Raw genomic sequence first — 26808 nt, forward strand, 5'->3', positions numbered from 1 at the left:
ATAGATTGTGACTGCAGTGGTTTGACTTTTGAAAACTAGAGCCAATGAAAATGTGGGACATCGTCTCAATATGTGGGACGGGGGACATGGGATAAAAATGCTATGCAGTCCCTCGTTAAGTGGGAAACCTTGTCACCCTATTTTTATGCACACTTTAGAAATACAATTCAAAGACGCCCTAGTGGAAACCATTTTTAAGATGACTGAATAATAATAATAATTTCTCGTCAGATTTCTGATGAGCTGTAAATAGTTATTTGTTGGTCTGGAGGCTGTAGGTCATTATTTGTAATTAGTTACACCTACAGTAATTAAACACACCCTGTCACTGCCAGCTGGTCTGTCCTCCAGCATACCCTGACCTGAAACTAGACGCCTATTATGTCCTACATTTCAGTTACAAAGGAGAATTATATGTCATTACTAGTGCAACATCTTATTTAATGTGCATACAGTATAACTGGATATTAATTGCATTTTATTTGCAGTCTGCAGGTGGTTTTCTTCATGGTCAAACTCTGTGAGAAGCTTTAGTGGGCAGGAGGCCAGACGATCACTGCTGATGTATGTAGAGGAGCAGAGGACGCACTGAATCTTTCACCTGCATGCCAGGTAAGCTTGAGAATAACTGTTAAGGGCCCCTAATTGATTTAAAACTACATAGTGAACTAAACTACGCCTTACTGACATAACTGAACTGAATTAAAATATATTAGGGATGTGGAGGTAGAAGGAAGCCATGATGTCCAGCTAAAGCTGCATGCTAACTCTCATCTCCGTTGTCAAATGGGCCGACGCTACAACTTTAGAGCACCTATGTACTGACATTTATGTTAAATGCATTGGCATCCCGATGGAGCTGACCATGGATGTATGAAGAGAACGGAGCTGACGGGAGAGCTGGAGACCACCTCGGAGAAGTTAGAGGAAGTACACATGTGTGACTATGTCCGGTTTTCAAAATAAGGTGTTAACAAAGGGAACTGTATATACAAAATATATATATGGAAATAAAATAAAGATTGATTGGATAATATTCACCAGATGTATAAAACATTACATGTCCCTTATAAATTCAAAAGAAAATGCCACTAATTTGTGAGGGAAATGTCTTTATTCTTTGATATTTGGGTTGCTGGATAAAAAATGTAATGAATACTTCCTGACAGTGACTGATATATTTGACTTCAGGACATCTCTGACTACATACATGCTGAAAATCAAACATTTTTACTGGATTCATTTAGAGATTTTCCAAAGTAAAAGTCCCTAGAAGTGTATGATTAAACTTTTTCCCATGGTCTAGTGTAAAAAAAGTTAACAACAATCACAATAAATCGTAATATTGAATCGCAATACATGTTGAATCGGCACCCAAGTATCGTGATAGTATTGAATCAGGAGATAGGTGTATTCTCCCAGCCCTATTAGGGATAATGCCAAACAAGGTTCATAAATAAGTTGTATTTAAACTACCAAAGTATTTTCTTTTGGTATCTGAATGTAATCCGCAGGATTCTGAACAAAGACACATCTTTATCACTTTTATTTTAGGGCTGGGTGATTAACCTAAATTTTACCAAATTAACAATTACTTTATGACTCTCTAACCAAGCTAATTTAAGTCTAATCTCACAATCCCTGTCAGTCAACATACGGTTGCATCATTGGTGTGTGTTCAATCCAAACAGAGGAAGTTGGGTTGGTGTTGAAGCATTAACAGGAAGACCTGGTCTAACCCTGATAGAGGAAATGACTCAAATATTGAAGAAATTTCAGCTGCGTGTTTGCGTGCAGGCGAAGAAGAGCTGGTATGGAAAAAAAGATGGTGACGTTTGTGTGGCCAAAACTAAGCTAAATCTAAATACTGTTGAAAAATAGCTGTGGTTTAGAGAGGAAGCACAAAGACGTATGCACATCCAAGAGAAAAGAGCATTGCAGACTTTACAAACAACAATAAACAATATCTGTGATTATAAGCTGATAATATCGGTCATGTCGATTAGGGATGGGGAAAAAAATCGATTCCCCTACGTATTGCGTTTTTTTTTTTTTTATACAATTTTGAAATAGATTTTTTAATGCCAGAATCGATATATTTGCTTCATTTGAGTCTATGTGGAGATAGAAGGAAGTTCCCCCTTTATTGTTGTAGTTGTAACAAACCGCGGCGAGCCGAAACCAGAAGGTATAAAACGTTGGAGGGTCTGCGTGGATACGACCTGCACTCTCCGATTTTAAATCCAAAGTGGTAAACACTACACATCCAGTAAAGTATGGAAACAATTTGTCTTTCACACATTGCAGGAAGAGCAGAGCTAGACATCATGGCTCACAAATGAGTGGTATTTTCTTTTTAATTTATAAGGGACATGTAATGTTTTATACCTCTGGTGAATATAATCGCTGCTGTTTGTTTTGGTTGACTGATACGGAACGGATATGACGTCACGTTACTCAGACTACAACAATAAACACGGTAACTTCCTTCTACCTCCACATAGACTCAAATGAAGCAATATTTAGATTCTGGCATTAAAAAATATATTTCAAATTTGTAAAAAAAAAAAATACATGAATACATTTTTTTCCCACCCCTAATGGCCGTACATTTGGTAACTGTGATAAAGTCCTGTCTGGTGGTTCCTCAGGGCTCCTGTGGCTTGTTGATTGTGGAGTAGAGAGGGTCCTCTGAAGACGGTTGGTTGACAGTAGAGTCGGTTGGACGGTGGCTGTCCTTCACAGTAGAATATTCACACATAGAGGAACTGGGTTTGGTGGTCAGCGCCTCACCACCAGCTTCGCCAGAGCAGTGAGGAAAGTTGATGGTAGAGTAATGCATTGAGGCAGAGGGGTTTGTGGGAAAGTTGGCGGTGTCATAAATATTGTCCATTGCAGGTCCTGAATCTGGTTTCTGGGGGCGCACCCGTAGCTCCTCGTACATATATCCCTTCAGGGAAGAAAGGAAAATACAGTCTGAACAGCTCTTATCCAAACCACACAATAAGCACCAACCAAACTAATGGTCAACATTGAACACAAATTACAAACAGAATATTAGTTGCAGACATTAATTCCTAGAGATAACATCAGTGTACAAAGCCAGCAGGAAGTGATTTAATAGATGTCTCCAGTAAAATAAAATAAAAAAACAATGTACCTTTTACAAGTTAAACATAACTTTATTTGAGATCTGTACATTTCAGTTTCATAAATCAAATAATAACTTAACAGAAATGTGTTAGACTTTACACTATTATACTTCTACATTGTAAAAACGAGATCAGTTTACCAGGCCTGCATAAAATATTATAATTAGGGCTGTCAAAGTTTACGCAAATATGTTTTATCCGCACTAATTTCTTTAACGCATTAATGCAAATTGTGATTTTGAGGTTGTAGCGGCTCAGTTTTACAGCTAGAGTGTAGATATTGGTATCATATGAAACTAGAAAACCTAATGAATCCATTGGTACCAGCTTGTCAGGAAGGAGGTTAAATAACGCTCCAAACTTGCGCTAAACTTTGGTGAGGAAAAACTGTCATGTCCATTTTCAAAGGGGTACCTTGACCTCTGACCTCCAGATATTTGAATGAAAATGGGTTCTATGGGTACCCACGAGTCTCCCCTTTACAGACATGCCCACTTTATGATAATCACATGCAGTTTGGGAGAAGTCATAGTCAAGTCAGCACACTGACACACTGACAGCTGTTGTTGTCTGTTGGGCTGCAGTTTGTCATGTTATGATTTGAGCATATTTCTTATGCTAAATGCAGTACCTCTGAGGGTTTCTGTAAAATATTTATCATTGTTTTGTGTTGTTAATTGATTTACAATAATAAATATATATATATACATTTGCATAAAGCAGAATATTTGTCCACTCCCATGTTGATAAGAGTATTAAATACTTCAAATCTCCCTTTAAGGTACATTTTGAACAGATAAAAAATGTGCAATTCATTTGCGATTAATCACAATGAACTATTTTAATTGATTGACAGCCCTATTTTGTATATTAGGTATCCTCCTGGGTTTTATGTATTTTGCCAACTCAGAATATTGATTCTGTTCAGAGGCCTTCTCGAGTGTTTCAGTTGGCTGTCAGAGGTGGTGATGCACCTGAACCTGAATCTAAATTCCTCGACTTCTGTCTTGTATTGCAACCCAAATACTTAAATGTCTGGCATCATTCGGGTATGAGTAATCTAACTATTGCTCAATGTTTCTAGCTATACTGTACCACCACACACACACACACACACACACACACACACAAAGCCATACATTTATATTAGGGCCGTCAAATGATTGAAATAGTATCATAAAGTGGGCATGTCTGTAAAGGGGAGACTCGTGGGTACCCATAGAACCTATTTTCATTCACATATCTGGAGGTCAGAGGTCAAGGGACCCCTTTGAAAATGGCCTCGCCAGTTTTTCCTTGCCAAGATTTAGCGCAGGTTTGGAGCGTCATTTAGCATTAGTTATTCATTTAGCTAGCATGACAGGGGGTCCCTTACATTTTCTAGTTTCATATGATACCAGTGTCTTCACTCTAGTTTTACAACCTCCAAAAGATCGATTGTGTTAATGCGGTAAAGAAAATAGTGGCGTTAAAACTAATTTGTGCACTGACCTCCGTGTTGTGTTGTGCTGCTGCTGCTGCTGCTGTATTTCTTTTGTTTTTTGAATGTCCTGGCAGAAAGAAACAGAAGAGAACAAAAAGTAAAGGACATAAAGTTGATTAATTTCACCACTTCTCATCAAATTGAGACACAGTTGCCTCTCTATCTACCTAATTTACAACCAGTGCCTGCTCTACTGTCCAGTTAAGAACTGACAGAGTTCCACTTGTTGATGATTTTATATTTTCCAGTTTGGTTTCATTGAGTCAGACTTAACCACCACTGTGTATCCCCAGAAATGAGCAAAGATGAAAGCAAGAAAACAAATCAACTTCCAGACATAAAAAGTAAAGTCTAGTCCTGTACGTCTGCTTTGCTTCACATCCGTACAGGATGGAGATGTCGTCAATGTGGTTTTGTGTGTACTATATGTGCATGTTTCGTGTTGTGCAAACCGGTAATAAGTGCCTTACGTTTGTAGATGAGGATCACAATGAGCACCAACAGCAGCAGCAGCAGTGCAGCCACACAGACGATCACAATAATGAGGATCCGAACTGCTGCTGGTGAATTGCTGACTGAAAGCAAACAAACATGAATTAAAGTTGTACATCAAAGAATACACAAATTAACGTCTCATCAAAAGAAAGAAAATAAAAAAACAAATTTAAATAAGTTGTAGGGCTGGACCATTCATCTATCTCCTGATTCAATACTATCACGATACTTGGGTGCTGATTCAGCATGTATTGAAGTATTGCGATTTGATATTAGGATTAATTGTGATTTTTGTTAACTTTTCTTAACACTAGACCGTGGGAGAAAGTTGAATCATACACTTTTAGGGACTTTTACTTTGGAAAATCTCTAAATTAATCCAGTAAAAATGTTTGATTTTCAGCATGTATGTAGTCAGAGATGTCCTGAAGTCAAATATATCAGTCAAATAAAAGAATAGATTCATTTCCCTCACTAATTAGTGGTATTTTCTTTTTAATTTATAAGGGATCAATGAGCTGAACAAAGTTGTCACTCGTCGGGCGATAGCACTTGGCTTTCCTACGCTGTGACAAGAGTGTGTGGATGAAGCATTAAGTTGTTCATTTTTACTCATTTAGTGTCCGGCTAGTTAGCTAGCTACCTTGCTAATTCCACCATGCTACAGAAATTGTTAGCTAGCTAGCGTCTCAGTCTGCGGACAAGCTAGCTAGCTAACTAGCGTTAGCCAGCCGTCTCCTCCTCCTGCAGTAGTCTCCATAGGGGTCGGCTAATCTGGTCCCGTTGGTTAATGTGAACTCTCTCAACTAACACTCGTGATCCTGTTGGTTGTCTCTTTTGAGTATTCACACCAGTATGTGAGACTCTGTCCAGTAGTAGGAGACTTTGTGAAGTTAGTGATAGTAGCTGTAAACAGACAGACAGCGTTTCCTATCAGTGACGGTATTTAACAACATATTACATACATATTACAGTCAGTGTATCAGATTTATCAGATTATTGTTCAGACTCAAACGATCATGAGTGCTCCTGCAGTTTGGAGGATGACCTTTGACCTGCAGTTTGGAGGATGACCTTTGACCTGCAGCTTGGAGGATGACCTTTGACCTACAGCTTCTACTATAGTCAGACGTCATATTCATACATTATATCATCATATCATATTCATGCCTCGTACAATCTGAACAGGGGTCAGATTACAAACCATAAAATAATCCGACAACTCACCGGCAGTCATCACCAATCTGTGGAAGAATGGGTTGCTGCGTGTTTTGTCACTGGTTTTAGCTCCACACCAGTATGTCCCGGTGTCCTCTGATGTTACGTCTCTCACTGTAATGGTGATATTTCCCTTCTCTTTGTCGTCCTCCATGGAAAACCTCCCAGTGTTCTGTTTGAGCTGTTCGGTGGTCACTAGAGGTTCACATATGGATGGATCTTCTCCCTTGCAGATGAATTTAATCTGGTTTTCTGGTTGTCCTTTTGAGTATACACACCAGTATGTGAAATTCTGTCCAATTGTAGGAAACCTTGTGAAGTTACTAATAGTATCTGTAAACAGACAGACAGCGTTTCCTATCAGTGACGGTCTTTAACAACATATTTCAGAGACATCTTAATTCTCTGTGTGAGTAAATCAAAGTGTCAGATGTGAGCTTCTCACCTTCAACCTTCAGTGTTATATTTCTGAGTGCAGCTCGGTAACGTCCTCCATTACGTTCCACTCCACACCAGTAGACACCAGCATGCTGTGAGGACACATTACTGATGGACATGTTGAAGCTACTGCTGCTTTCTGTGAGATTGAACGTCCCGTTTGACCTCAGAGAAGATCTAGTTATATCCTCACAGATTGATCCGTTGTCTTTGCAGAAAAACTTGACTTTGGACTTTTCTTTGTAACGACATGAGATGGTGGTTTTAGCTGTTCTGTACGCAGTTTGAATGAATGGTTCCTGGCATTCATTTTTCTCTGCAAATAAAAAACATGTAGAATGTAAGTAAGTAGGCTTTATTTCTATAGCAACTTCGAAACCAGAATTACAGTGTGCTGCACTGGTGCACAGAAAATACAAAACCATGGCCAAACAGAGAGAAATATAAAACAAAATATAATAAAAACAACATAAAGCCATTGGAGTATAAGAAAGTGGTACCAAACAATACATTTCTGATATCTGAGGTATTTTATTTGTTATCATCCATCTATGGCTTGATGTGTACCTCAAAGACATAGGCTCTGAAAATGTGATTAATCACATGTGCATTGTGTTGTTGTATTTTATGTAGGGCTGTCAATCGATTAAAATATTTACTCATGATTAATTGCCTGATTGTCCACAGTTAATTGCAATTAATCACAAATTAATCGCACATTTTGTATCTATTCAAAATGTCAAGTATTTAATACTTGATTTAATACTTGATATCAGAGGTCAAGGGACCCCTTTGACAACGGCCATGACAGTTTTTCCTATTGTCAAAATTTAGCTTAAGTTAAGAGCATCATTTAGTTAACAAGCTAGTATGACATGGTTGGTACCAATGGATTAATTATGTTTTCTAGTTTTATATGATACCAGTATCTTCACTCCAGCTTTAAACTGAGCCGCTACAACCTCCAAAATATCAACAGCCTGTCAGATTTTTAAGAGGTTGATTCAAAATTGCAAGCGTTAAATAATTAGTGACGTTAAAACAAATTTGCCTTAACCCTTTATTATTGAGTTAACTTTGGCAGCCCAAATGTTAAGTTATAATTTTTATGTTTACTTGTTTTATTTATGTTTTCTTAGTTTGACCAAGTTTTAATTTTGAGTTTATTAAAAACACATTAATAGTGAGTGTCTCTTACCATCTTCCACTTCTAGTTTCACTGTGTCAGAGGAAGATTTGGATCCTTGAAACATACACTGGTATTCCCCAGAGTCGTCGTGTTGAAGTCGTCTGATGTTCACGTTGAGTTTTTTATTTTTTGTATCATGGTACAGGGAAAACCTGCCTTTGTTCTCCCACACATCGGTCTTATTACTCCATACGGAGTAATAAGACCGATCGGGTCGCCTTGGAGGAAAATATACAGAAATATTTGTATATGTTTCATTTGTTTCAGGATATTTGCAGGTGAATTCAACCCATCCGTCTGTGCATCCCTTCACTTTAGAATCGGCCTGACAACCTGTAGATCAGACAAAGACAAAAGGTCACATAATGTCAGAAACAATTAGAAGGACTGTAGTAATCTGAATCAGCTCTGTATCAATACAACCTACACTTTATACATCAGTAGGTCAGAGTAGAGGATGAGCCCTGCTATAACATCAACTGTAATGTAGGCAGGGAATGAAATTGACATCTGCCACCTGCCAAATAGCCTACAGGGTAAATGTTGGCTGTGGCAGGTCAAAATGTTTGGTCACCTGCCACCATGGCAGATATGTTTCCTTATATTAAGAAATATTATTTTAAAAAACAATTCCTAAGTTTAAAATATTCAGGGATTAATGTTACATGATCCATATTTCTACTGTCTGGCACCACTGACTCATGTTTACAAGTCTAAAGTGTTCTACATAGATTTCATTTCAGTGGCAGACAACAAAGTTGAGTGGCCGGTAGAAATGTTCAGTGACCTGCCAAGGTGGCTACTTAGCTAGCTTAGCTTGCTAATTCCACCACGCTGTCAGGCAACACAGAATATGAGCCAAACAAAGTGGTCGCTCATCTGGTGATAGCACTGTGCTTTCCTACGCTGTGACCAGAGTGTGAGGATGAAGCATTCAAATGTTAAATTTTACTCATTTAGCGTGCGGCTAGTTAGCTAGCTACCTCGCTAATTCCACCCTGCTACAGAAATTGAGCCCAACAGAGGTCAGCGCTGGGTCACGGTCCCTCTGCCTCCCTCCTCACCGCTAGGAGACTACTTCACCGGGAGGAGAGCAGGCGTTAGCTAGCTAGCGTCTCAGTCTGCGGACAAGCTAGCTAGCTAACTAACGTTAGCCAGCCGTCTCCTCCTCCTGCAGTAGTCTCCATAGGGGTCGGCTAATCTGGTCCCGTTGGTTAATGTGAACTCTCTCAACTAACACTTGTGGTCCTGTTGGTTGTCTCTTTTGAGTATTCACACCAGTATGTGAGACTCTGTCCAGTAGTAGGAGACTTTGTGAAGTTAGTGATAGTAGCTGTAAACAGACAGACAGCGTTTCCTATCAGTGACGGTATTTAACAACATATTACATACATATTACAGTCAGTGTATCAGATTTATCAGATTATTGTTCAGACTCAAACGATCATGAGTGCTCCTGCAGTTTGGAGGATGACCTTTGACCTGCAGCTTGGAGGATGACCTTTGACCTGCAGCTTCTACTATAGTCAGATGTCATATTCATACATTATATCATCATATCATATTCATGCCTCGTACAATCTGAACAGGGGTCAGATTACAAACCATAAAATAATCCGACAACTCACCGGCAGTCATCACCAATCTGTGGAAGAATGGGTTGCTGCGTGTTTTGTCACTGGTTTTAGCTCCACACCAGTATGTCCCGGTGTCCTCTGATGTTACGTCTCTCACTGTAATGGTGATATTTCCCTTCTCTTTGTCGTCCTCCATGGAAAACCTCCCAGTGTTCTGTTTGAGCTGTTCGGTGGTCACTAGAGGTTCACATATGGATGGATCTTCTCCCTTGCAGATGAATTTAATCTGGTTTTCTGGTTGTCCTTTTGAGTATACACACCAGTATGTGAAATTCTGTCCAATTGTAGGAAACCTTGTGAAGTTACTAATAGTATCTGTAAACAGACAGACAGCGTTTCCTATCAGTGACGGTCTTTAACAACATATTTCAGAGACATCTTAATTCTCTGTGTGAGTAAATCAAAGTGTCAGATGTGAGCTTCTCACCTTCAACCTTCAGTGTTATATTTCTGAGTGCAGCTCGGTAACGTCCTCCATTACGTTCCACTCCACACCAGTAGACACCAGCATGCTGTGAGGACACATTACTGATGGACATGTTGAAGCTACTGCTGCTGTTTGTGAGAGTGAACGTCCCGTTTGACCTCAGAGAAGATCTAGTTATATCCTCACAGATTGATCCGTTGTCTTTGCAGAAAAACTTGACTTTGGACTTTTCTTTGTAACGACATGAGATGGTGGTTTTAGCTGTTCTGTACGCAGTTTGAATGAATGGTTCCTGGCATTCATTTTTCTCTGCAAATAAAAAACATGTAGAATGTAAGTAAGTAGGCTTTATTTCTATAGCAACTTCGAAACCAGAATTACAGTGTGCTGCACTGGTGCACAGAAAATACAAAACCATGGCCAAACAGAGAGAAATATAAAACAAAATATAATAAAAACAACATAAAGCCATTGGAGTATAAGAAAGTGGTACCAAACAATACATTTCTGATATCTGAGGTATTTTATTTGTTATCATCCATCTATGGCTTGATGTGTACCTCAAAGACATAGGCTCTGAAAATGTGATTAATCACATGTGCATTGTGTTGTTGTATTTTATGTAGGGCTGTCAATCGATTAAAATATTTACTCATGATTAATTGCCTGATTGTCCACAGTTAATTGCAATTAATCACAAATTAATCGCACATTTTGTATCTATTCAAAATGTCAAGTTTTTAATACTTGATTTAATACTTGATATCAGAGGTCAAGGGACCCCTTTGACAACGGCCATGACAGTTTTTCCTATTGTCAAAATTTAGCTTAAGTTAAGAGCATCATTTAGTTAACAAGCTAGTATGACATGGTTGGTACCAATGGATTAATTATGTTTTCTAGTTTTATATGATACCAGTATCTTCACTCCAGCTTTAAACTGAGCCGCTACAACCTCCAAAATATCAACAGCCTGTCAGATTTTTAAGAGGTTGATTCAAAATTGCAAGCGTTAAATAATTAGTGACGTTAAAACAAATTTGCCTTAACCCTTTATTATTGAGTTAACTTTGGCAGCCCAAATGTTAAGTTATAATTTTTATGTTTACTTGTTTTATTTATGTTTTCTTAGTTTGACCAAGTTTTAATTTTGAGTTTATTAAAAACACATTAATAGTGAGTGTCTCTTACCATCTTCCACTTCTAGTTTCACTGTGTCAGAGGAAGATTTGGATCCTTGAAACATACACTGGTATTCCCCAGAGTCGTCGTGTTGAAGTCGTCTGATGTTCACGTTGAGTTTTTTATTTTTTGTATCATGGTACAGGGAAAACCTGCCTTTGTTCTCCCACACATCGGTCTTATTACTCCATACGGAGTAATAAGACCGATCGGGTCGCCTTGGAGGAAAATATACAGAAATATTTGTATATGTTTCATTTGTTTCAGGATATTTGCAGGTGAATTCAACCCATCCGTCTGTGCATCCCTTCACTTTAGAATCGGCCTGACAACCTGTAGATCAGACAAAGACAAAAGGTCACATAATGTCAGAAACAATTAGAAGGACTGTAGTAATCTGAATCAGCTCTGTATCAATACAACCTACACTTTATACATCAGTAGGTCAGAGTAGAGGATGAGCCCTGCTATAACATCAACTGTAATGTAGGCAGGGAATGAAATTGACATCTGCCACCTGCCAAATAGCCTACAGGGTAAATGTTGGCTGTGGCAGGTCAAAATGTTTGGTCACCTGCCACCATGGCAGATATGTTTCCTTATATTAAGAAATATTATTTTAAAAAACAATTCCTAAGTTTAAAATATTCAGGGATTAATGTTACATGATCCATATTTCTACTGTCTGGCACCACTGACTCATGTTTACAAGTCTAAAGTGTTCTACATAGATTTCATTTCAGTGGCAGACAACAAAGTTGAGTGGCCGGTAGAAATGTTCAGTGACCTGCCAAGGTGGCTACTTAGCTAGCTTAGCTTGCTAATTCCACCACGCTGTCAGGCAACACAGAATATGAGCCAAACAAAGTGGTCGCTCATCTGGTGATAGCACTGTGCTTTCCTACGCTGTGACCAGAGTGTGAGGATGAAGCATTCAAATGTTAAATTTTACTCATTTAGCGTGCGGCTAGTTAGCTAGCTACCTCGCTAATTCCACCCTGCTACAGAAATTGAGCCCAACAGAGGTCAGCGCTGGGTCACGGTCCCTCTGCCTCCCTCCTCACCGCTAGGAGACTACTTCACCGGGAGGAGAGCAGGCGTTAGCTAGCTAGCGTCTCAGTCTGCGGACAAGCTAGCTAGCTAACTAACGTTAGCCAGCCGTCTCCTCCTCCTGCAGTAGTCTCCATAGGGGTCGGCTAATCTGGTCCCGTTGGTTAATGTGAACTCTCTCAACTAACACTTGTGGTCCTGTTGGTTGTCTCTTTTGAGTATTCACACCAGTATGTGAGACTCTGTCCAGTAGTAGGAGACTTTGTGAAGTTAGTGATAGTAGCTGTAAACAGACAGACAGCGTTTCCTATCAGTGACGGTATTTAACAACATATTACATACATATTACAGTCAGTGTATCAGATTTATCAGATTATTGTTCAGACTCAAACGATCATGAGTGCTCCTGCAGTTTGGAGGATGACCTTTGACCTGCAGCTTGGAGGATGACCTTTGACCTGCAGCTTCTACTATAGTCAGATGTCATATTCATACATTATATCATCATATCATATTCATGCCTCGTACAATCTGAACAGGGGTCAGATTACAAACCATAAAATAATCCGACAACTCACCGGCAGTCATCACCAATCTGTGGAAGAATGGGTTGCTGCGTGTTTTGTCACTGGTTTTAGCTCCACACCAGTATGTCCCGGTGTCCTCTGATGTTACGTCTCTCACTGTAATGGTGATATTTCCCTTCTCTTTGTCGTCCTCCATGGAAAACCTCCCAGTGTTCTGTTTGAGCTGTTCGGTGGTCACTAGAGGTTCACATATGGATGGATCTTCTCCCTTGCAGATGAATTTAATCTGGTTTTCTGGTTGTCCTTTTGAGTATACACACCAGTATGTGAAATTCTGTCCAATTGTAGGAAACCTTGTGAAGTTACTAATAGTATCTGTAAACAGACAGACAGCGTTTCCTATCAGTGACGGTCTTTAACAACATATTTCAGAGACATCTTAATTCTCTGTGTGAGTAAATCAAAGTGTCAGATGTGAGCTTCTCACCTTCAACCTTCAGTGTTATATTTCTGAGTGCAGCTCGGTAACGTCCTCCATTACGTTCCACTCCACACCAGTAGACACCAGCATGCTGTGAGGACACATTACTGATGGACATGTTGAAGCTACTGCTGCTTTCTGTGAGATTGAACGTCCCGTTTGACTTCAAAGATCTAGTTGATACAATATCCTCACAGATTGATCCGTTGTCTTTGCAGAAAAACTTGACTTTGGACTTTCCTTTGTAACGACATGAGATGGTGGTTTTAGCTGTTCTGTACGCAGTTTGAATGAATGGTTCCTGGCATTCATTTTTTTCTGCAAATAAAAAACATGTAGAATGTAAGTAAGTAGGCTTTATTTCTATAGCAACTTCGAAACCAGAATTACAGTGTGCTGCACTGGTGCACAGAAAATACAAAACCATGGCCAAACAGAGAGAAATATAAAACAAAATATAATAAAAACAACATAAAGCCATTGGAGTATAAGAAAGTGGTACCAAACAATACATTTCTGATATCTGAGGTATTGTCTTTGTTATCAACCATCTACGGCTTGATGTGTACCTCAAAGACATAGGCTCTGAAAATGTGATTAATCACATGTGCATTGTGTTGTTGTATTTTATATAGGGCTGTCAATCGATTAAAATATTTAATTGTGATTAATTGCATGATTGTCCACAGTTAATTGCAATTAATCGCACATTTTGTATCTATTCAAAATGTCAAGTATTTAATACTTGATTTAATACTTGATACCAGCGGCCATGACAGGTTTTCCTATTGTCAAAATTTAGCTTAAGGTTAGAGCATTATTTAGTTAACAAGCTAGTATGACATGGTTGGTTCCAATGGATTCATTAGCTTTTCTAGTTTTATATGATGCCAGTATCTTCACTCTAGCTTTAAAACTGAGCCGCTACAACCTCCGAAATATCAACAGCCTGTCAGATTTTTAAGAGGTTGATTAAAAATTGCAAGCCTTAAATAAATTAGTGACGTTAAAACAAATTTGCCTTAACCCTTTATTATTGAGTTAACTTTGACAGCCCAAATGTTAAGTTATAAGTTTTATGTTTACTTGTTTTATTTATGTTTTCTTAGTTTGACCAAGTTTTAATTTTGAGTTTATGTAAAAACACATTAATAGTGAGTGTCTCTTACCATCTTCCACTTCTAGTTTCACTGTGTCAGAGGAAGATTTGGATCCTTGAAACATACACGGGCATTCCCCAGAGTCGTTGTGTTGAAGTCGTCTGATGGTCACCTTGAGTTTTTTATTTTTTGTATCATGGTACAGGGAAAACCTGCCTTTGTTCTCCCACACATTGGTCTGATTACTCCATACGGAGTAATAGGAAAACCTGTCATGGCCGCTGGTATCAAGTATTAAATCAAGTATTAAATTCTTGACAATATTTGTATATGTTTCATTTGTTTCAGGATATTTGCAGGTGAATTCAACCCATCCTTCTCTGCATCCCTTCACTTCAGAATGGGCCTGACAACCTGTAGATCAGAATAAGACAAAAGGTCACATCATGTCAGAAACAATTAGAAGGACTGTAGTAATCTGAATCAGCTCTGTATCAATACAACCTACACTTTATACATCAGTAGATCAGAGTAGAGGATGAGCCCTGCTATAACATCAACTGCAATGTAGGGCTGTCAATCAATTAAAATATTTAATCGCAAATTAATCACACATTTTTTATTCAAAATGTACCTTAAAGGGAGATTTGTCAAGTATTTAATACTCTTATCAACATGGGAGTGGACAAATATGCTGCTTTTAGCAAATGTGTGTATATATTTATTATTGGAAATTAATTAACAACACAAAACAATGATAAATATTATCCAGAAACCCTCACAGGTACTGCATTTAGCATAAAACAATATGCTCAAATCATAACATGACAAACTGCAGCCCAACAGGCAACAACAGCTGTCAGTGTGTCAGTGTGCTGACTTGACTATGACTTGCCCGAAACTGCATGTGATTATCATAAAGTGGGCATGTCTGTAAAGGGGAGACTCGTGGGTACACATAGAACCCATTTTCATTCACTGATCTGGAGGTCAGAGGTCAAGGGACCCCTTTGAACATGGCCATGACAGTTTTTTCTCAACAAAATTTAGCGTAAGTTTGAACGTTATTTAACTTCCATTAACACGGTTGGTACCGATGGATTTTTTTGGTTTTCTAGTTTCATATGATACCAGTAACTCCACTCTAGCTTTAAAACTGAGCCGCTACAAACAAAAAATTGCGTTAATGCGTTAAATAAATTACGGCGTTAAAACAAATTTGCGTTAACGCGTTATCATCACGTTAACTTTGACAGCCCTAGTTATTATATTACAATAACGCCGTAGAAAACTATCCTGCCGTTATATTTCGAGCTATGTCTGTCTAAGCCAGTCAGTGTTGGGTAACTATAACTAACCAAATTAGTAGGGATGGGTCATGATTTTCGATTTTTCGAACATGTATTTTAAAGTGTTCTTTAACCTTGTTGGTTTTAGTTTATGAACCAGTGCTGCAGTAACACTGCTACTGCGACCGACCACACCACAGGATGTATGAAAACTGGTTAATTTCTTCGAACAGTTATCTATCAAATCTCTAATATCAGAAGTCAGACAGCAGTAATATTTTACCTGTAATCAGAGAGAGGAAGAGCAGAAGAAAGTTCCTCATTGTGTTGATCTTGGATGCTGAAATCATTTCTCCGTTCCTCTTTTCATCTGTTGGTGGCTATTCAGCGTCTGCACAGTCGAGTTTCCTCAGATAACATTTCAGGTTGCCTAAAAGTTACCCACTCCCTCTTCTTATCTTCTTCCTCCATCTTTCATATGTTGTCTCTGAGTTTTTACAGCATTAACCCTATCAGTCGCAACGACAGCTAGACGAGAGCGTAGGAGGAAAGATCTTTCCCTCACTGTTTTGAAGAAAAATGAATGTGATATCTGGAATGTATATTTAACAACTTAAACCCCTGAAAATATGAAGTTACAAAAACAATACAAACACAAACACCTGCAGTAGGTTGAGCCTGAACTTCTCAGAGCCGAGGCTGTTGGCTGTTGACGGATAAGGCTAATAAATAATTAAAAATAAGGTTATTATTTTGCTTTGGAACAGCCTCATTCAACATCTCAAAGGAGCCAAACTAGAGCAAATGTTAGGAACTTTGTATTTTCCTGAATTTATGTTATATATTCTGTGTCTCGTTTTTCTTTTTTGGGGGTTTGCGTCCGAAACTAACATGCTATTTAGTCGCTAAAATAGTATGTGACATATTTTAGTATGTCCGAAACCTCAGTATGAAACCAATAATACGTGAATTACATACTATTTCTGGTGAAATATTACAGAATGCAACGCTGGACACTACGGCGGCATAAATATCCCACAATGCGATGCGGTAGTGACGACAACGTTCATAACAGACGTTGACGGACAGCTCTGTAACATCACTATCGCTTCAATTTAACTGTAAGTATCAGATTTCACTTTGCTAGACCTAATATAGTTTTAAATGAATTCAGACTTTGATTCTCACAAACCGTCGTTTTGGTCACATGAGGTTGGTACAGGTTACCATGGTTACACGTCTCCAATCGGCGAGGAGTCTCTCAGGAAGTGACGACGTAAATTACAGTTCAGTGCGTTTGAAAAGATCCATACTGCTGTTTATTCGCACAAAAGTATGTTGAACGATAGTACACATATTGAATATGTAAGGCAGAGTATGAGATTTTGGATAAAGCCGTGGTCTCTGTCAGTAAAACACTTTGTAATTATTGTTTTGTGCGATATAAACACGTGGAATGTGTAATGTCAGTTATATAATGAAGATGACCACTCGATGCAAAAGTAAACCTTTAATATCACTATAAACATATTTTTTTGGTTAAATCAAATACAATAATGAAAGATGCCGAAAAGAAAAGTGACACAATGTACAAATGTTGATAAAAACAGGAAGGTTTTCAAAATGATGAAACAATTAGACGTTGCATAACACATTGCACATGGTGTATTCTGTATATACAATATATATATATATATTACATCAGTGTGAGGCTGATGGTGTGGGGTGATGTTATGGCATCACGGCTGAAAAGACTAATGCAAAACCAGCTGCAGTAGAAGTGCACATTGGTGCGGTAATGACTGTGGTCATTACTTTAATCTAAGGGGTACATCCATGGAACAGCTGTAATTTGTGTAAATAAACACATTTTTGCTAGAATAACACACATGAAGAGTGTTTAACAGTGGAGGCTGGACTAGAAAACTAAGATCCCTGCTTTGCTAAATAAATATGAGTCTTTAATTCAGATCAACTATCCCTCTAACGCCTGATTTACAGTACTATCATTGTCACAAAATGATCCCTAAACCTGCCCCTAATCTGGACCAGTTAAATTAGGATTGACTCATTCATATGTTCCTTCAGGCCCCCGATCCCCTTTAAACATAATAAAATAACAAACTTACTGCAATAATGCCAAATCATTTTCTTAATGTTAAGTCTGTCAAAGTTAACATGATAATAACGCGTTAACTTTGACGCAAATTTGTTTTAACACCACTCATTCCTTTAACGCATTAACGCAATTTGCGATTTTTTTAATTAGTCTCTTAAAAATCTGACTGGCTGCAGATCTTTCGGAGGTTGTAGCGGGCTCAGAACTAGAGTGAAGATACTGGAATCATATGAAACTAGAAAACCTAATGAATCCATTGGTACCAACCATGTCATACTAGCTTGTTGTGAAGGAGGTTAAATAACGCTCCAAACTTACAGTAAATTTTGGCGAGGAAAATCTGTCATGACCATTTTCAAAGGGGTCCCTTGACCTCTGACCTCCAGATATGTGAATGAAAATGGGTTCTATGGGTACCCACGAATCTCCCCTTTACAGACATGCCCACTTTATGATAATCACATGCAGTTTGGGTCAAGTCATAGTCAAGTCAGCACACTGACACACTGACAGCTGTTGTTGCCTGTTGGGCTGCAGTTTGCCATGTTATTATTTGAGCATATTTTTTATGCTAAATGCAGTACCTGTGAGGGTTTCTGGACAATATCTGTCATTGTTTTGTGTTGTTAATTGATTTACAATATTAAATATATACACACGTTTGCATAAAGCACCATATTTGCCCACTCCCATGTTGATAAGAGTATTAAATACAAATCTCACTTTAAGGTACATTTTGAACAGATAAAAAATGTGATTAATTTGCGATTAATCGTGATTAGATATATGAATCAATTGACAGCCCTACTTACTATACATGCTATCAAGCGCACCTGGATGTAATCCAATCCAACTGTCCTGTATTAACTCGTATTTTAGTGAATATTATTCAAGCGTTAATTCACTTCTATGGTCCTTATTGACATGTTGTATTGAACTGCAGTGTTGGTTACAGAACTGGTAGCTTGGTGACTAAACCTCGATCCAAACAAAGTGAACGATGTAATGAATCCTGAAGCCCGAAGCCTGGTTTGAATAAAAACATAAATCCCATAAAGAATGACCTGAATAGTGTCGTGACTGGTCTCAGTGCTACTGCGGCTTGTTGACAGTAGAATAGAACGGGTCTTCAGGAAGTCTGGATGGATGATTGACAGTTGAGTAGGCGGGACTTTGGTCGTTGTCCTTCACAGTAGAATATGTGTCGTCGCCGGCTTCACCGGAGCCGGTGTGAAAGTTGACGGTGGAGTAATACTGCGGGACAGAGGGGATTGTGGGAGCGTTGGCAGTGACATAAATAGTTTGAAGAGCAGTTCCAGCGCCGGGCTTCTGGGGGGGCACCTGTATCTCATCATAGGCACGATCCTTCCAGAGCAGAAGGAGAAACACAGCATGAACAGTTCATATAACAGTATCATAACAGTTCAATCCTAACAATAAGCACAAGTTCTAGCATGCTAACGTTAGCATTTAGCTGCTTTCTGTACTGGTGGTTCTGGTTGGACATCACTACAGATGTTTTCTGGCAACTGCTTAGTTGCAGAAAATACAACGGAGGAAGAACAGCAATGGAGAAAAGTAAAACCAGAATTGTATTTGCTTGGACTGACGATGAGGTTGAACTGTTATTGAAAGTAACTGCAAAGAACGTAAATTGATAAGAAGTAAAAGTCAATAGTTTGTTTCATTGCAACATCAGCGCCCAGCAGCAGAGCTACGCTTCCACCATTTTGGACTGAAAGCGACAACAGGACGCCAGTAAAACGTCCGCTAACGATTTGCTGTATAAAAGTAAAACTGAATTATTCTATTCTATTGTCATATTCTACAGAAATAGCCCGTGTTGAACAATAAAATGATCATAAATATAATAAGCGTTTTACTCTTTCGTAACTGTCAAGGCTGATGGTCACGTGACGGGGCGTGACAAATCATGGAAGGACACATCGTGACTGAAAAGACCCAATCAGGAATAGGGATGTCACGATACCAGAAATCTAGTAGTCGATACCAATACCAGTGAATTTCCACGATTCTTGTTACCCAATTCAATACCACGGTACAAAAAAACAACAACAATAAATCCCATATAATTTAACACGCACTTTTTTATTAAAAACATTTGAAAATTGCAAAAAAGAGGCATGTAGCCTTTAAGTAATAAATAAAAAGAATTGACCCATTTCGTTCATTTTGGCGTATCAGCGGCATGTTATCCATCGATAGTCAGACGACGGACACTGCATACGACTGTGAACGCATCTGGTCCGTCAGCTCAGAGTAGCAGGAGTCACACACGGGACAACAGAGTTGACAGACGCAGCAAAAGCGCTACCGGAGAGGCCAGACACACCGCCACCCGACGCTACAGATCAGAGTCAGCTCTCTGCACATATTGACCGTCATCTTGTTTGTAAAATGTCTGGTGTAATCGGTGACACCGGTGTTGTCACAAGTTTATTAACCGAAGGGAAATTTTCACATCACTACCAATGACCGTTACAGGCATCGTACGGTATCTTGGGTACTGTAGAAAAAGAGTACCGTCACGTTTTTAGAATTTGGGCATCGACTTGGTACCGAAGTATCGGTTCTCGTGACATCCCTAATCAGGAAGCAAACGCGGGCGTCTGCGTCATTCAATCATTCCTATAAATCATGGAATATATAGTAAATTTGCTATGTGATCATTTCAGCATTAAATATGCAACTAATACTGTAACCCAAACACTGAGTGCCTCTGGCATCATACATGAATGAATACATTGCATTTGTACAAATGTACACTAACCTCGTTGTTCGGTAGTTCTCCAATTCTTGTGTTTTTTGAACGCTGAAATCCTGTCAGAGAAAAATGAAAAAAATGTAAGAAAGGAGAAGGAAAAGAAATGAACAAGCAGAAGGACAGGAAGTCTGTCTCATTCACAACCAGGAGCTGCTGTTGAACTGAGGAAAGAACTGACACATTCACACCTGTTGATGTTTGTTTTAGTGTTATCACAATCACGACCAAAATTCTGACTTCGATTCGATACCCTGCCTACTGATACTGAAACGATACCACGGTAAAAATCTAAAACATCAGGAAAAGTAATGGAATAATAGATGACAGAACAGGGAATTTAAAAAAGAAAAAATGTATTACTTAAAAATATTTGAATGTTAAATTTCTTCATTAAACAAATGAAATTGTACGCAGTAATCTGATGTCCCCTATACTTGAGTTTATGTGATTTCTTTGATAGTTAGCCTTATATTGAGTAAAATACTGAAAAGCTAGACATGAAAACGGTAGTCTGGACCTTTTTATTTGTTTTATTTATTGATTAATTAATTTATGGAATCACTGCCAGCCCACCTATTTCCAGTAAGAATAAATGTGTGCATGCACGTACGGTACGTGTTTCAGGAAATCTCTTACGTTTGTAGCTGAGAACCAAAATAATCAGAAGCACCAGAAAAGCCACACAGACGACCACAGCAACGACTACAGTTACCCAGGATTCACCTGCAGGAGACAAAACCACACAACAAAACAGCCTTATTTAAACCTCCATTAACACGCAGAACTCATCCTTTTCTCACCACCACCACCACTGCTCTCAGCAGATGCAGTCGTGGACTGGGTCGATGAAACGGAAGATGTAACAGGATGAGGTGGTGCTGATGAGATAATAGAGGGTGTAGTTGGAGGCACTGAAAACAGAAAGAATAGATTACATATCTATAGCAGCAAAATAAGAAATACATTTTGGCAGAACTTGGCTAAAAAGAGTCTGAGACTGTAACTGACTCATCAGGGTCTCATACAAACATATATACTGTAACTCTTTTAGTTTTGGAGCATCAATTTTACTCTTCAAATAAGACCAGGGCTCTCAACTCACTTTATTCACCATCCTTCCGAAATCGTCCTGAATTTTTTTTTTCATTAGTTAATTATTCAAAGTGACCTCACACATAAATCGAACATCAAAAGTGGTTTATTTTTGTTAATAAATTTATAATTTATCCAAAATATTATTTTTATTTTCATTTAAAAAAAGTAATTTTATTGGTTTAGTAACATGATTTGAGCTCCAGCAGAGTTTGGACTCCTCATAGTTAACACAACGTTGTCATCAGCTCACTCACTGTAAATGCAAACATCGGTGGCTGACTGGTCAGCAAACGTTAACTGTAAAGCCATGTCCACACAGGGAACGTCAGGAGCGCGTGGCGGCTGCCTCGCTGAACGGCTGAGTGATTCACGAGTCGGGTGTTCAGACCACCTGCGTTTCTGATGCTGCTGCTGCTGCTGTCAGCCCTTTCTTTCTACATAGAGTTTGCCTTTCATAATGGCCATTTCATTTCATTATAAATGTCATTTATATTTATTTCAGACAGAGAAAGGTTAAGAAACGTGTGGTAATTTGTAAATAATAGTAATAATCCACAATTAAAACCCCGTACTATATTCATTCATGGAGCCATGCAAGTCACTGCATGTTCTAAACACTGTCCTGCAAATATTTCAGAATAAAAGCCTTGTGTTAACAAATGAAGGAATTCTGTCCACTGAAAAAATGCTTGAGGGCTTTTACTTTGAAATGAAAGCAGGAAGTGTTGATTTAAAAATAAATCTTTACTTTTTTTCATGACCTGTGACATATTCTACAGATGTCTAGACGTTGAAACTGTAGTAATGTTGCTGGTATTATTTCAATATACAGTCAATAGATCACTTTCGCTGTCTGTTGTTGCTGTGAACCGCGCGGCTCGCGTTAAAATAGGCACGTGGGCGGTCTGGACAAGCCATATCGTTACGGTTAACATCAAACAGTCTAACGTTAACTAACTGGTAACGTTAACACTAGAAAGTTTACTTCATTGATTTAGGAATAATTCCACGTTGCCACTGCGGCTGTTGTGAGGTCAGAGGTTGCTGTTATGTTTTTGTGTGTGTGTGTGTCAGTGCAGGACGGGCCGGGCACTGACGGTGTGTATTGTCTCGACTACTATCAATTAAAAAGCCGCTGAGAGGCTGAAGTAGGCTCTTCACTGTGCGACTCGTTCCAAAAAGTCCAAAAGTCCCTAACTAGCTAACTAAACTTAACTAGCTAACTACTCCTAACTAGCTAACTACACTTAACTAGCTAACTACACCTAACTAGTTAACTACACCTAACCAGTTAACTACACCTAACCAGTTAACTACACCTAACTAGTTAACTACACCTAACTAGTTAACTACACCTAACCAGTTAACTACACCTAACCAGTTGACTACACCTAACTAGTTAACTACACCTAACCAGTTAACTACACCTAACCAGTTAACTACACCTAACTAGTTAACTACACCTAACTAGTTAACTACACCTAACCAGTTAACTACACCTAACTAGTTAACTACACCTAACTAACTACACCTAACTAGTTAACTACACCTAACTAACTACACCTAACTAGTTAACTACACCTAACCAGTTAACTACACCTTACTAGTTAACTAACTAGAAAGACAAACTGACGGACAGATAAACAGATTTATCCATTTGCTGCTCAGATCACTCAAACGATCATGAGTGAACCTGCAGCTTGAAGGATGACCTTTGACCTGCAGCTTCTACTATAGTCAGACGTCATATTCATATTTTAACAACAACCTTCTTTTTTTTCTTTTCTTTTTTACGTTGAGCACAAAATGAAGTTTTTTGTCCAAAACAAAACAGTGTGGCTGATCAACTTAGTCAGGAAATGACTCAAATAAATATGAAATATCATAGAAATGCCAAAATACACTGGAGGGGGGTGTAAGCCTTCTACAATCTGAACAGGGGTCAGATTACAAACCATAAAATAATCCGACAACTCACCGACAGTCATCACCAATCTGTGGAAGAATGGGTTGCTGCGTGTTGTGTCATTGGTTTTAGCTCCACACCAGTATGTCCCGGTGTCCTCTGATGTTACGTCTCTCACTGTAATGGTGATTTTTCTCTTCTCTTTGTTGTCCTCCATGGAAAACCTCCCAGTGTTCTGTTTGAGCTGTTCGGTGGTCACTAGAGGTTCACATATGGATGGATCTTCTCCCTTACAGATGAATTTAATCTGGTTGTCTAGTTGTCCTTTTGAGTATACACACCAGTATGTGAGACTCTGTCCAATCGTAGGAGACTTTGTTAAGTTAGTGATGGTATCTGTAAACAGACAGACAGCGTTTCCTATCAGTGACGGTATTTAACAACATATTTCAGAGACATCTTAATTCTCTGTGTGAGTAAATCAAAGTGTCAGATGTGAGCTTCTCACCTTCAACCTTCAGTGTTATATTTCTGAGTGCAGCTCGGTAACGTCCTCCTTTACGTTCCACTCCACACCAGTAGACACCAGCATGCTGTGAGGACACATTACTGATGGACATGTTGAAGCTACTGCTGCTTTCTGTGAGATTGAATGTCCCGTTTGACCTCAGAGAAGATCTAGTTGATACAATATTCTCACAGATTGATCCGTTGTCTTTGCAGAAAAACTTGACTTTGGACTTTCCTTTGTAACGACATGAGATGGTGGTTTTAGCTGTTCTGTACGCAGTTTGAATGAATGGTTCCTGGCATTCATTTTTCACTGCAAATAAAAAAAGAAAAGTAAGATGTGAAATCTAGAGGTGTGAATCTTTCTTTTTTTTTTTTTTAAAGTTATTTTTTTGGGGGCATTTTCCATTTTTATTGACAGGACAGTGGATAGAGTCTTGAAAGGGGGGAGAGAAAGAGTGGATGCGGAAAGGGCCGCAGGCCGGATTCGAACCCGGGCCGCTGCGGTCAGGACCAAGCCTTAATACATGGACGCCCGCTCTACCAACTGAGCTAACCCAGGCGCCCGAGGTGTGAATCTTTCGGTATCTCATGATTCGATTCAAAATGGATTCTACGTTCAGTACATCGGGGGGCTAATTTCAGGTTCTCCTCCAGTCCGCTAATAAAGGAGGTGTAGCAAATTATGGCATGAAAGCAGAGTACAGATTATGGAGTTTTTATTCTTTTACACACAGTGACGTCATGCTGAGACCGCCGTCTGCTACAATTCAACTCAGCCTTCAGTGTTTCCAAATCCAACAACAATGACAGAGACCTCAAATGCCCGTATGTGTGTGTGTGTTAGTGTGTGAATGAATATTTGAAAAAGTTTAGAGATGCACCGATTGTGAAATTCTGGGTTGATACCGATACCCATGCAGCGACGCAGCACTGGTATGACTCAAAAAACATGAATCTGCAGCTTTATTCCTGTTAATCATCATATACATAACGTGTCCTCTGTTGCATTTTAAAAATAATTTGGGAGGGTTCTAGCAGAAGTTGAAGGTGTCGTTATTTACTTTAACAAAAGACATGAGAGACAGTAATCAAAAAAGATTCAGAATTTCTTACCATCTTTCAAGTTCACTTTTCTCTCCATCTCTTCTTCAGAAGAGCCAGGTTTAAATACACACTTATATTCCCCAGAGTCCTCGTCTTCAAGTTGTCTGATGGCCACCCTGACATTTTCATTATTTGTGTCATTGTACACAGAATATCTGTCATTGCTTTCCCACACATTCTCCTTAGTGCTTTCTATGAGCGTACGTTGAACCTTAACTACAGCAACACTTGTATATGTTTCATCTGTTTCAGGGTATTCACAGATGAATTCAACCCATCCATTTCTGCATCCCTTCACACGAAAGGTGTCCTTACAGCCTGTAGATCAGAGAGAAAAGTTCACATCATGTCAGATTCTCAAACTATATCAGGACACACTTTCAGGATTAATCAGTAGATCACATATTCATCTAGTCAAACTGCTTGATTGTGTTTTTTCTAGGGCTGTCAAAGTTAATGTGATAATAACACGTTAACGCAAATTTGTTTTAACGCCACAAATTCCTTTAACGCATTAACGCAACTTGTGATTTTTAGGTTGTAGCGGGCTCAGTTTTAAAGCTAGAGTGAAGATAATGGTATCATATGAAACTAGAAAATCTAATGAATCCATTGGTGCCAATATGCTCAGTTAGAGGCTACCACAGTGTGTTTTTACATGCTAACACCAGGAGTCGTCACAGACATTTTCAAATCTTAGTGGCTTTAAGATTCAGAATAAAAATGAAAGAAAAAAAAAAGTCTGACTTTTGTATTACATCCTTGACAAATATGAAGATTTTCTTTCGTTGTTCAAATATAATAATAAAAAAAAATGAGTTTATATATATAATCTAAAAAAATCTGTGTTACATATAAATGAGTCATAGTGAAAGCAAAACAAATGTTTATTCAAAAGAAGATATAGTTGACGCTGTTGCTTTGAGTTTGTGAACCTGAGTTTTGTATTTTGTTGCAACGGCCGGAGTTATGGAGGAGTACCGTACAGTACTACAGGAGCAGTACAGTATTACAGTACTGTGTATTGCTGTAGGATTTCTACTCATATTACAGGTTGTACTAAAGCACATTAACACACAACAATTAGCTCAAACTAAACCACAGAATGTGTTGAAAACATTTATCACACAGCTGTGTTGAATACTCGATTCTGATTGGTTAATCACAGCGTTCTGTAATTTCTTTACAGCAGACCGTTGCTATGGGCGCAGCTCTGATGTTGGACTCTGGCGAACCGTTTATGTGTCAAAATATTGATTTTTTCAGTAAGTAGCCGTGTAATAAGCGGGATAATGTACAGCTAGCGGCTCATTGTTGTGAAAGAATCCTCTTCAGGGCGATGAGAGACCTGCAGCATCGCCCTGTCGGGGATTCTTTCACAACAATGACCCGCTAGCTGTACATTATCCCTTACTTGTAATATCAGTAATGAGGTATTATTGATCTTTTTACCTGTCATCAGAGGGAGGAGGAGAAGAAGAAAGATCTTCATGATGCTGAGATCCTCCGTCAGATTGTTAACCTCCAGCTGGTTATTTCACTTTCCTCTCATCGGTGTGTCTCTACGGCTGATTGGCCTCAAGCGTTGTGTTTCTTCAATTCCTGTTGTGTGTTACCT

General features: G+C 38.8%; 2 protein-coding genes across 2 annotated transcripts; both read right to left on the reverse strand.

Moving 5' to 3' along the window:
* Positions 1–11530: 11530 nt before the first annotated feature.
* On the reverse strand, positions 11531–26808 carry LOC119484810 (polymeric immunoglobulin receptor-like). Its single transcript, XM_037763913.1, has 5 exons — positions 26643–26808; positions 25200–25508; positions 24082–24396; positions 12827–13173; positions 11531–11554 (listed from the first exon to the last, which is right to left on the reverse strand). The coding sequence occupies exons 1-5, from the start codon at positions 26680–26682 to the stop codon at positions 11531–11533; spliced, it is 1035 nt and encodes a 344-aa protein (XP_037619841.1). The 5' UTR covers positions 26683–26808.
* On the reverse strand, positions 18512–23994 carry LOC119497830 (CMRF35-like molecule 8). The gene is made up of 5 exons (XM_037786238.1): positions 23646–23994; positions 21376–21483; positions 21209–21295; positions 20579–20628; positions 18512–19152 (listed from the first exon to the last, which is right to left on the reverse strand). Exons 1-5 carry the CDS (start codon positions 23788–23790, stop codon positions 18880–18882), a joined length of 663 nt encoding a protein of 220 aa, XP_037642166.1. The 5' UTR covers positions 23791–23994; the 3' UTR covers positions 18512–18879.

The sequence above is a fragment of the Sebastes umbrosus genome, chromosome 1 (genome assembly GCF_015220745.1).
Source record: "Sebastes umbrosus isolate fSebUmb1 chromosome 1, fSebUmb1.pri, whole genome shotgun sequence".
Taxonomy (NCBI): domain Eukaryota; kingdom Metazoa; phylum Chordata; class Actinopteri; order Perciformes; family Sebastidae; genus Sebastes; species Sebastes umbrosus.

What these genes read in the sequence shown, in the direction of transcription:
- LOC119497830 (XM_037786238.1), bottom strand. Translation starts at nt 23,790, where the DNA reads ATGGAGGACAACAAAGAGAAGAGAAAAATCACCATTACAGTGAGAGAC. An exon ending in CAGATTGGTGATGACTGTCG is followed by an intron (nt 21,484 to 23,645) that starts GTGAGTTGTCGG and finishes TTCTGTTTTCAG; the next exon opens with TGCCTCCAACTACACCCTCT. An exon ending in TGCTGAGAGCAGTGGTGGTG is followed by an intron (nt 21,296 to 21,375) that starts GTGGTGAGAAAA and finishes TGTCTCCTGCAG; the next exon opens with GTGAATCCTGGGTAACTGTA.
- LOC119484810 (XM_037763913.1), bottom strand. Translation starts at nt 26,682, where the DNA reads ATGAAGATCTTTCTTCTTCTCCTCCTCCCTCTGATGACAG. An exon ending in TATAACACTGAAGGTTGAAG is followed by an intron (nt 13,174 to 24,081) that starts GTGAGAAGCTCA and finishes GTCTGTTTACAG; the next exon opens with ATACTATTAGTAACTTCACA. An exon ending in AGTTGTCGGATTATTTTATG is followed by an intron (nt 11,555 to 12,826) that starts GTTTGTAATCTG and finishes TCTGATCTACAG; the next exon opens with GTTGTCAGGCCGATTCTAAA.